The following is a 12,058-nucleotide window of genomic DNA, read 5'->3' on the forward strand; positions in this document are numbered from 1 at the left end:
GGGTAATAGGTCACCAGAAAGACTGCCAGCTATGTACTGGCTATTGGGCACCCTGCAGTGAGGGCAATATAACTACTCCCACTCAGGCGGGAACAATAATTATCAACGCCGCACTACTCCCAATTGCACAGGGCAAATTCTGCTGCCACCTACTCCGATTTTCCAAGTATTAACGGGTCCGGAACCAACCCAAATCAGTAGCGTAATTCACCTCAGAGGAAGCGACAGCTTGTTATAGAGCATTGAGAGACAAGTTAGTAGTTTTACATTTTACTCCAAAAAAAGGTAGGCAGTGTTTACAAAGTATAAAAAGATATTATAAAGGAGACAAATCATATGCACAACACAATTACAAATAAAAAGGGATTAAAATTGAAAAGAACACTTACAGGTCGTTATGTCATTGCATCATCATTGCTGGCCGTGTGCTGGGGTGAAGGGCGAGTATATATCCAGATACATAGCACCCCTCTGTATAGTAGCTAAACCCCGGACAAAAGACACTGAAGACTCCTGCTTCACACAGTTATTCCTTAGCCTAAAACCAAAGCACTCCCCCTGTGGCGACCTCACTTAGAGGCTGAAACCTCCCCTTTACTTAGAATTATGAAAACTATCTTTTCCACATATCTCGCTGTAGGAACCTTGTATAAGAAAGACACGATGATCAGAATGTGCCCCACATCATGGGGATTCTTTTAAGTGTACACTGTGTTCCAAATTATTATGCACAAAGAGTTTAGGAGTGATAAAGTTAGAATTTTTTTGTTTGTCATTTAAACTCATTGATGGTGATGTGTGTCAGGGCTCTTTATATCACTGAAAGTAATTGCAGATACCTGTGCAAATTAGTTTGGCAGGTGTGTCCAAATAAAGGCAAGACTACTTAAGAAGGCTGTCCCACATTATTAAGCAGCCTACATTTTTTGCCAAAATGGGAAAGAAAAAGGATGTGTCGGCTGCTGAGAAGCAACAAATTGTGGAGTATTTAGGTCAAGGCATGACTACAATCAACATTGCCAAGACACTTCATCGTGATCATCGCACAATCAAGAAGTATGTAGCTGATTCCCAGCACACGTGTGCGTGCTGACAAGGAAAAATTGAGGACTCTTTCCAACAGGCAATTGCGTAAGGTTAAAAGAGCAGCTGCAAAAATGCCTTGTCACAGCAGCAGACAAGTTTTTGAAACAAGATGCAGGGTCCTTCAGAGGTTTGCAGCTGTGCGTAAGCCATCCTGTCGACCACCTCTATCCACTGCACACAAGCAGAAACGGCTCCAGTAGGCCAAACGATACATGAAGACTGACTTCCAAACTGTTTTGTTCACCGATGAGTGCTGTGCAATGCTCGAGGGTCCAGATGGATGGAGTGGAGGATGGCTGGTTGATGGACACCCCATGAAAACACGGCTAAGGCGCCAACAAGGAGGAGGTGGAGTAATGTTTTGGGCTGGAATCATGGGGAGAGAGATTGTCGGCCCCTTTATGATCCCTGAAGGGGTAAAGATGAACTCCATAATCTATGTGGAGTTTCTAAAACAACACTTCCTGCCATGGTTCAAGAGGAAGAACCGTGCTTTCCACAGCAAGATCATTTTCATGCATGATAATGCACCGTCTCATGCTGCAAAAAACACATCTGCATCTCTGGCTGCTATGAGCTTAAAAGAGGACAAACTTATGGTGTGGCCTCCATCTTCCCCTGACCTCAACCCCATTGAGAACCTCTGGAGCATCATCAAAAGGAGTGTCTATGATGGCTGGAGGCAGTTCACATCTAAGCAACAGCTCTGGGAGGGTATTCTGTCCACATGCAAAACAATTGAAGCAGAAACCATCCAAAAACTGACAAATTCAATGGACGAGAGAGTTTAGAAGCTTCTTTCGAACAAGGGGTCCTATGTGCAAATGTAACATCACCTAGAATAAAGTTTTCACTTGAAAACTGTTTGATTTCATTTTGTAATAAGCTGATAATGCTTATAACTTCACAATTGACCATTTTTTTGTTCAAAATAAAAAAAAGGGTAGAAAACTCTGCTGTGCATAATAATTTGGAACATGCATTTTGAGTGTTTTTTTTTTTTTTTTAAATATACTGTTTTCATAGGCAGTTTGTTCCAAAACATTGCAATCATACTAGGATAGTAGATGACTGGAAAATAACAATGACTGCAATTCAGATACGTAATTTAGAGAAAATATGAGGAAATATTATTTGCATTATAATTTGGAACACCGTGTATACTCGGAGTAATTACATGATCTGCTTACGAAGAAATTCACTCTTTGCACTCGGTTCGTTTAGCTGCTAGTGGTTTCAGTGATGATAGATCTATCGATGGGCCTCCGGAATATATAATTCTTATATCTCTAGCCCGGATCGGTGCCCCTATATATCACTTTAATAGAACAATAGAAGCTCATGCAGTTTGAAGTGGCTATACTAGTTTTGGCTGGTATTATGCGGGAGGAGGGAATGATCAGTTTTAGGGAGACTGGTCTGCCTGCAGCTTAGAACCATAAAAATTCTTTTGGGAGGAGGGAAGAAAGAGTGGCTTAGAATTCACACACACAGGCAGAGTAGGAAGAGGGAGGGGTCGGACAGGCCCACAGCGTGTGTCCGAAAAGCCATGAAACTGTTAGGTAGATACTCAAACCTGGCATATTCACATTATCGTGACAGGCGGTTACACGCTGCTCTGTAGACTGAGCAGCTCCAGCGAGGAGCCCACCGTTATTTCCAAGGATCGTGGTAATTATCCGGGGGTCGGTCTCGGTGTCTAGATCGGTGATGATGGACCGCTCTCCTCCTTTATCTTGGAAATATTTCTTTTCCAGGTTTTATTACACAATTCCCTGGAGACCCCAGAGTCGTATCAGGAGGATCTGTGGTTTGATTTGTCTGAGGAGAGTCTCTGTAACTGGATGATGTTTGTGCGTCCGGCTCAGAATCACTTGGAGCAGAACCTGGTGGCTTATCAGTACGGACAGCACATCTATTACACCACCATTAAGAATATTGAGCCCAAACAGGAGCTGAGGGTAAGACCTCCCTGTGCTGATGGGGGCCACGCACCGAGGCTGCAGCCATGTCCTGCAGAGCATTGAATATCGCAGATTTACCAGCCAGGAGACATATCGCCTTATAACAGGTTTCTTCTCTTCATAGGTTTGGTACGCTGCCTCATACGCAGAGTTCGTAAACCAAAAGATTCATGACATTTCACAGGAGGAAAGGAAAGGTGAGGCAAGCCCATCAGCCACGTTTCGGAGAAGAAATCTGTGTAGACGGCTGAACAGTCACATCCCCCCACCAGTGACTGGACCGCCGGTCACATACTACATCCTAATGTCTGATCAGTCACATCCCCCCCACCAGTGACGGGTCCGTCGGTCACATACTACATCCTAATGTCTGATCGGTCACATACTACATCCTAATGTCTGATCAGTCACATCCCCCCCACCAGTGACGGCACCGCCGGTCACATTCTACATCCTAATGTCTGATCGGTCACATACTACATCCTAATGTCTGATTAGTCACATCCCCCCACCAGTGACGGGACCACCAGTCACATACTACATCCTAATGTCTGATCAGTCACATCCCCCCACCAGTGACAGGACCGCCAGTCACATACTACATCCTAGTGTCTGATCAGTCACATCCCCCCCCCCCACCAGTGACGGGGCTGCCGGTCACATACCACATCCTAATGTCTGATCAGTCACATCCCCCCCACCAGTGACGGGACCGCCAGTCAAATACCACATCCTAATGTCTGATCGGTCACATACTACATCCTAATGTCTGATTAGTCACATCCCCCCCCACCAGTGACGGGACTACCGGTCACATACTACATCCTAATGTCTGATCAGTCACATCCCCCCCACCAGTGACAGGGCCGTCGGTCACATACTACATCCTAATGTCTGATCAGTCACATCCCCCCACCAGTGACGGCACCGCCAGTCACATACTACATCCTAATGTCTGATCAGTCACATCCCCCCCACCAGTGACGGGACTGCCGGTCACATACTACATCCTAATGGCTGATCAGTCACATCCCCCCACCAGTGACGGGGCCGCCTTCACATACTACATCCTAATGTCTGATCAGTCACATCCCCCCCCACCAGTGACGGGACTGCCGGTCACATACTACATCCTAATGGCTGATCAGTCACATCCCCCCCACCAGTGACGGGGCCGCCTTCACATACTACATCCTAATGTCTGATCAGTCACATCCCCCCACCAGTGACAGCACCGCCAGTCACATCCTACATCCTAATGTCTGATCAGTCACATCCCCCCCCACCAGTGACGGGACTGCCGGTCACATACTACATCCTAATGGCTGATCAGTCACATCCCCCCCACCAGTGACGGGGCCGCCTTCACATACTACATCCTAATGTCTGATCAGTCACATCCCTCCCTCCAGTGACGGGACCGCCGGTCACATACTACATCCTAATGGCTGATTAGTCACATCCCCCACCAGTGAAGGGACCACCGGTCACATACTACATCCTAATGGCTGATCAGTCACTTCCCCCCACCAGTGACGGGGCCGCCTTCACATACTACACCCTAATGTCTAATCAGTCACATCCCCCCCCACCAGTGACGGGACTGCCGGTCACATACTACATCCTAATGTCTGATCAGTCACATCCCCCCCACCAGTGATGGGACCGCCGGTCACATACTACATCCAAATGTCTGATTAGTCACATCCCCCACCAGTGAAGGGACCACCGGTCACATACTACATCCTAATGGCTGATCAGTCACATCCCCCCCACCAGTGACGGGACCGCCGGTCACATACTACATCCTAATGGCTGATCAGTCTCCTCTTTGCCGTAGTTCTGAGGGAGCAGGAGAAGAACTGGCCGTGTTACGAGTGCAATCGTCGCTTCATGAGCTCGGAGCAGCTGCAGCAGCATCTAAACTCCCACGACGAGAAACTCGATTTCTTCAGCAGGTGGTGTGGGAATATTTGTCTGTATGTTCTATGGGATGTGGACACTTACTATGGCTGACTGTATGTGGGTTATGTGACCAGGGTAGTCCAATACCTGGACCCTGAGATTGGGGCTTTAGACCCCCCCCCCAGAGCAGTGCTTTGCAGCCCCATTCTGAATAGCGTGGCGGTTCGCTCCATGGCATTCATTGTCTGCAGGGCTGTCACACAGGGCGTAGATTTTCTCCGGTGTTGCCATACACAATGAGTGTCTTTTTGGGAATAACCCTTTAAGGTTCTGTTACATCGGGGTGTGTCTGTGCTGCCAGAGGCATGCTGGTGTAATTGAGGTATTATACTATTCGGCAGCCTCTACGTGTCCTGCTCTGGTGCCGGCTCTGACACAGAGGCACAAGTAACGCTCTTTTCTGCACTTCTGACATACCAGGACGAAACCCCGCGGGCGAGGTAGAACAAGGAGGAAATTTGGACCTGGGAGGAGACCAGGGAGGCCACCAAAATTTGTGCGTTTGGATATTACAGGAGAAAATAGAGAAAAGTGCGGACTTGGAAGTCAGGTATGTGTGCGTGGAGCTCTGGTGGGGCGCGTGCACACGGAGGCCTGGCTCATGTGCACTGAGCTCTGGCGGGGCGCTTGTGCGGAGCTCGGGCGTAGTGGGGCGTGTGTGTGCGGAGCTCAGGTATAGTGGGGTGCGTGTAGGTGGAGGTCGGGCGTAGTGGGGCGTGTGTGCACAGAGCGCATGTGTGGAGCTCTGGCGCAGTGGGGCACGTGTGTGGAGCTCCTTTGTAGTGGGGGCGCATGTGTGGAGCTCCTTAGTAGTTGGTAGAAATATCTGTGTGTGTGTGTGTGTGTGTGTGTGTGTGTGTGTGTGTATATATATATATATATATATATATATATATATATATATATATATATATAATGTGTGTAGTGAAATATATACAGGTCAATTGTGTGGCTATTAGTAATTTAACATCTGTCCTGAAGGCTGCAGGTCTCACAGGAGGTCACAACACATGTGTCTTGAGAAGGCAGTCTACTGTTTCCGATCTCACCAGGAGGTTGTGCTGGGAACCAAGAAGAAAGGGAACATTTGACACCTCCTAGCTCTTTGAAGAGAGATGTCAATTACAGCCTGACACTATCTATCTGTGGGAAGATTTACACAAAGAATCTCAGAGAAAATAATATATTCATTGGGGGCGCGGCCTTGGTCCAATCAAAAGCAACTTGAGGGGCTGGTCTAGAAATCTGACCTCCAGGGTGACTCTATAAATTTGGCTTGTATACATTAAAAAATTGTTCACATAATGGGGGCAGCCGAGCTGATGTGATCTAGTCTATATTCATCCTACCTTCAAGGAGCAGAAGCAGACTACAAGTTAGCTACTTCTGTAAGTTTTCTCCTGTTTATTTTATACTGTTTTGCATATCTGTATGTCTTTTTATTACCATATTTTTATGATTTTTTACTGTAAGCACTGTACCTTTTGTATTAAAGCATAAAACGTTAACAGTTGAACCTTGTATGTTCTAAAGAATCCATAGCCTTAAAGTGTTTGACCCTTATGAGTGATAGACAGTATTAGTAGTAGTGCGGGACTCATCGCCCGTGTGTTCTGTGAGTGGTGGCAGCGTGTATGAGCTGGTGTGTGGCCTGGGTCGGTGTGTGATTTATGCTCCCATTACAGCATAGAACAGAGGTTGAATGCTGGACTGAGAGTGGGGAGATAGATTAACCCTTGCAGGCGCTACCCCAAGTCGCGTTCTGAGAGCGGGTACGTGACAAATTGGTAGCAGCACGGAGTGAGATCCGTGACAAGCGCCTTCGTAGTGGGGCGCGTGTCACATACCCTCTTCTCAGCACTTGACTTGGGTTGAGCCTGCAAGGGTTAATCTATCTCCCCTCTCTCCGTCCAGCATTCAACCTCTGTCCTATGCTGTAATGGGAACATAAATCACACACCGAAAACGGACCACGCACCCCTGTGCCGTCACTCACCGAACACACGTGGATGAGTCCCGGAAATATTACTACTACTGTCTGTCAATCTCCAGCATCATACACTCTAAGGCTATGGGTTCTTTAGAGCATACAAGGTTCAGTCTTATTAAAGTTTTAAGCTTTAATAGAAAAGGTACAGCGCAGCGGGTGATGTGGGAAGACGTGTGTCGGATCTCTCCCGCCACACTTACTGTATCCAGGGCTGAATAGAGGTACTGCCAAACACCAGGTACAGCCATTGGAGTGCCATTAAACCCGGTGAGCAGGAGAAGTTGGCCGGTGTGAATCTCCAGCCCCGAGATGACGCGCAGGAGACAAAAGGAGCCGGGGACGGCGGGAAGTACGTGGACCCAAGATGGCGCCGATGCTAAGGAGGCGGCAAAGGCAAGCCCAGCTTACCTAACGAAACTGGAGGTAATCTCCAAGCTGGAGAGATTTGCCAGAACGGAGGAGGTGGTTCAGATGCGGCTGGGATTTGAAGGTGCAGAGGACTCAGGGGAGAAGTCGAATGGAAGTCCCCAGGCACAAGGTGGTGGAACAATACAGTGCTCCCCTAGACAGGACATGAGAGCTACACCACCTGCTGCAATAGCTCTGCAAGATCCCACACATTCTGAGGCTCCCACAGTGGATATGGAGGACCCGACCCTGAAGGACATGTTTGCAGTAGTAATATCCTGCAAGTCCGCAATCACAGATTTGACCCTACAGGTGGGGGAATTAAAGGGTGAGGTGGCTACCCTTCGCTCTGCCATGCAGAAAGTGGAGCAGAGAGTGGAAGCAGTGGAGGAACGTGTGGGGGGCGCTGAGGATCAAATTGCTGCACTACTATAAAGAGAGAAAAAATGCGCCCAACGTATTGCAGAGCTGGAATATAAAACGGATGATTTGGAAAATCGTTTCCGTAGGTATAACTTGAGAATAATCGGTGTGCCTGAAAAAGCAGAGGGGAGTAACCCTACAGAGTATATTGTGTCATGACTGAAAACTAAGGTGGGAGGAGATAATCTCACGAAGTTATTTGCTGTTGAAAGAGTACACAGAGTGCCAACTACTAGACGTTTACCCCGTGGGTCAGCCCCGAGAACCATCCTGGCCAAAATTCTGAACTGTCATGGTCGGGATATTCTACTTAGGAAAGCCAGAAATTTGACTGAGTTAACCATTGACGGCAATCGGATCTCTATATACCCTGACTTTTCTGCTGTAGTTCAAAAGCTTAGGATGCAGTTCGGAGAGGTCAAAAGGAGGCTGCGTGGTCTTGGACTGGCCTACTCGATGATGTGTCCGGCCAAGCTAAGGGTGGTGGCCATGAACAGGGTGCATTTTTTCCAAAACCGGAAGAGGCAACACACTGGTTGGACCAAAATTCAAAACACATTGGTGCGGAGAGCGTCCGCTGAAGCTGGTCCCAGGAGTTTGGGACTCAATAGTTGTCTGTTTATAGATATGCAACCGGTTAAGATTTGAATGGTCATGATTTATTTGTGGAAATGGGTAATATGAATGGAGTGAGTTGTGTTCGGCGGCTCAGCAGTTTTGTTATAAGTGGGTGGAAGAGATGTAATGGAGGAGAGATAATTACAACAGAGTTTAGTATCCAAGCCTTCGGATCTTTAATGCCAGGCTGAGGTATAACGTTCCCATGTCTCGTATAGAGACGGTGGATTTGGTGTTCGCAAAGAGTTGATACAGTTGTGGAGGGGGCGGGTGGTTTCTGTCAGTTGGTGCAGTTGAGATTTAATAATGGGGAAAGGGGGAGTTGGACTGGGATGGGGCAGGATGGTGACCATTGGTGAGGCAAAACGAAATTCAGTAGTTGGAGAATATGATGGGAGGTAGGGTTAAACTTGAGCTGGTATGTCAGGGGTCTATCTAATACGAGGCATACAGCAATATTGCAATGTATTATAAAACATAGGCCCTCGGTGATATGCCTTCAAGAAACGCACTTGATTACAGAAAGACTAGCTGTATTACTGAAGAGATGGATGAGGAAGGCGTATCGCTCGACGTTCTCAGCTTATGCCAGGGGGGGATCTCCATATTAATTCACACAAGCACCCCCGTTTAAGGAAATAGAGGTGGTAATCGACAAGGATGGCCAATATGTATTTGTAGTCTGTAAGATATTTAATAGAATTTTGTGTATTGTATCGGTTTATATCTCCCCGCCATTCTCTGGGACAAAGTTAGAAGGAATAATGGAGATATCGGGCAGATGGGTTGGGGTTCCATTACTTATAATGGGAGATGTGAATAATATTGCCAGTGATCATTGGGATAAGGGGAGCCATTCTACACTGAAGAAGGATGGAAATGAGACGCCATTTTATGGAGGGTAAGAAATGGTGATAAGGATTGTTTTTCCTGGTACTCTGGAACATATGGCTCTTTGTCTCGGATCGATGTAGCGTTGGGAAATGATTTAATGGATAATTTAGTGCAGGAGGTGGAATATCTGCCCAGAGTTGTATCCGACCACAGTCCATTAGTGTTATCGATACAGATAGAAGACCAAAGGAATATAGTGGGGCTTGGATGGAAGATCCACACCTTTTGGCTGCAGATCTTGGCCATGGGGAGGATTGGTGAGGAGATAGTGGGAATTTTTAGGCTTAATGAGGAAAGTGCGGGATTACATAGTGTGTGGGACGCTATGAAGGCATGCTTAAGAGGCATCTTGTTTAGAGATATATCACGGCATAAGACTAATTCCAGGAATGCGGACAAAGTAGTGATGGAGGAATTGAGAGCAGCAGAGGAAGCGCTGAGTAATCGATGTTCAGGGGAAACTAAAAACCGTATGAAGGCGGCTCAGGATGAGGTTAATAATCTGCATATGCGCAGGGCCGAAAGGCCTCTGGCATTTCTAAAGGAAGCTTTCTACGCGGAGGGGGAAAAGTGGGGCACCTGCTCTCAGTGGTGGCATCGGCGAAGAGAGACTCTTCACATGTATATGCGTTAAAATCTGAGAATGATACGTTGGTCACACGGGGGGAACAAACTTTGGAAGGTTTTAGAGATTTTTATGGTGAGCTTTATGCATCAAGGTTACAGCATGTGGAAGGGGAGTTAGTGTAGGCATTTCCACCTCCCCCAAAAACCTACCTAAGTGAGAAGGAGAGAGCCGGGCTTGATAAGCCGCTCTCTGAAGCTGAGTTGAGGACAGCTTTGGCATCTATGGCTGGAGATAGGACTCCGGGGGCGGACGGCATCCCGGCTGAAGTGTACAATGTCCTTAATGCTGGGAGTATTTAATTAGTTGTTGCAGAGGGGTGTGCTGCCGGCTTCTATGAGGCAACGAGGGAGGCCATTATTGTGGTTATCCCCAAGGCAGATAAGGACCCTCAGTTGCCGGAGTCTTAGGCCATGTGCACACGTTAAGTATTTTTCACGTTTTTTTCGCGTTTTTTCGCTATAAAAACGTGATAAAAACGCGAAAAAAACGCTTACATATGCCTCCCATTATTTTAAGTGTATTCCGCATTTTTTGTGCAAATGTAGCCTTTTTTCCGCGAAAAAATCGCATCGCGGAAAAAAAAGCAACATGTTCATTAAAATGCGGAATTGCAGGGGATTCCGCACACCTAGGGGTCCATTGATCTGCTTACTTCCCGCACGGGGCTGTGCACACCATGCGGGAAGTAAGCAGATTATGTGCGGTTGGTACCCAGGGTGGAGGAGAGGTGACTCTCCTCCACGCACTGGGCACCCTATAAGTGGTCAAAAAATAAGAATTAAAATAAAAAATAGTCCTATACTCACCCTCGATGTCTTCCCGCCTCCACTGCATGCTGTCGCTTCGGTTCCTGTAGCTGATGTGCGGCGAAGGACCTTGCCGATGACGTCACTGTCCTGTGATTGGTCGTGAGCGGTCATGTGACCGCTCACGTGACCGTGACGTCACGGAAGGTCCTGTGCGCACAGACCAGCTATAGGAAGAGGAACGGACGCCGCTGAGGAGATGTCTGGGTGAGTATAAGCATTTTTTTATTTTTTTTATTATTTTTAAACATTCTATCTATTACTATAGATGCTGCATAAGCTGCATCTATAGTAAAAAGTTGGTCACACTTGTCAAACGCTATGTTTGACAAGTGTGACCAACTTGTCAGTCAGTTTTCCAAGCGATGCTACAGATCGCTTGGAAAACTTTAGCATTCTGCAAGCTAATTACGCTTGCAGAATGCTAAAAAAACGTGAAAAAAACGCAAAAAAAAAAATGCGGATTTCTTGCAGAAAATTTCCGGTTTTCTTCAGGAAATTTCTGCAAGAAATCCGCAATGTGTGCACATACCCTTATAGACCAGTTTCTCTCCTGATAGCGGATATTAAGATTCTGGCGAAGGCTCTGGCGAACAGACTGATCCGGGTAATTGATAGAGTGGTCCATTCTGACCAGTTGGGCTTTATGCCTAATAAGTCCATGGCGGTTAATTTAAGAAGACTGTATTTAAATATGCAAATCCCGGCTGAAAATATGGGTAAAAGAGTAGTGTTATCTCTAGATGCCCACAAGGTCTTTGACAGTGTGGAATGGTGTTACCTGTGGTCGGTGCTGGAGCTCTTAGGGTTTGGCCCAGTGTTTTGTTCGGGGATGAGGCTGCTTTACTCCTCTCCAACGGCTAAAATTAGGGTTAATAACAAACTCTCAGGTGGTTTTTCGCTGTCCAGAGGCACAAGACAGGGGTGTCCGCTGTCCCCGCTGCTATTTGCCCTTGCTTTGGAGCCACTTGCTGCTAAAATAAGGGCAACTCAGAAGATTAAAAGATTCATTTATGGGTCAATTGAAGAGAGGGCGGCTCTTTATGCCAATGAGATTCTGGGGAGTCTTTGAGGAATGTAGTGGAATTAATTGAAGGCTTTGGACAAATTTCGGGACTGAAGATCAATTGGAATAAGTCGTGTGTTCTGCCAGTAGATGGAAATAATGCTTGTAGTGGGGCAGTGGAAGCATATACCAAATTAAAGGTAGTTCAAAAATGTAAATACCTGGGGATCTACATTGCTAATCCGTTAACTAGTTTTGAGGAACTCAATT

General features: G+C 46.8%; 1 protein-coding gene across 5 annotated transcripts in view; it reads left to right on the forward strand.

The window, feature by feature from the left end:
* PRDM10 (PR/SET domain 10) overlaps nt 1-12,058 on the forward strand; it is a 119,262-nt gene that overhangs the window by 59,500 nt on the left and 47,704 nt on the right. For 3 of the 5 annotated variants that reach the window (XM_077249385.1, XM_077249386.1, XM_077249387.1), the window contains exons 8-11: nt 2,844-3,047; nt 3,175-3,247; nt 4,891-5,011; nt 5,436-5,565. In XM_077249385.1, coding sequence (XP_077105500.1) covers nt 2,844-3,047; nt 3,175-3,247; nt 4,891-5,011; nt 5,436-5,565 — 528 coding nt within the window. The remainder of the gene's footprint in view (nt 1-2,843; nt 3,048-3,174; nt 3,248-4,890; nt 5,012-5,435; nt 5,566-12,058) is intronic. The other 2 variants (XM_077249388.1, XM_077249389.1) reach the window with 1 other exon arrangement.

The sequence above is a fragment of the Ranitomeya variabilis genome, chromosome 4, assembly GCF_051348905.1.
Source record: "Ranitomeya variabilis isolate aRanVar5 chromosome 4, aRanVar5.hap1, whole genome shotgun sequence".
Lineage (NCBI taxonomy): Eukaryota > Metazoa > Chordata > Amphibia > Anura > Dendrobatidae > Ranitomeya > Ranitomeya variabilis.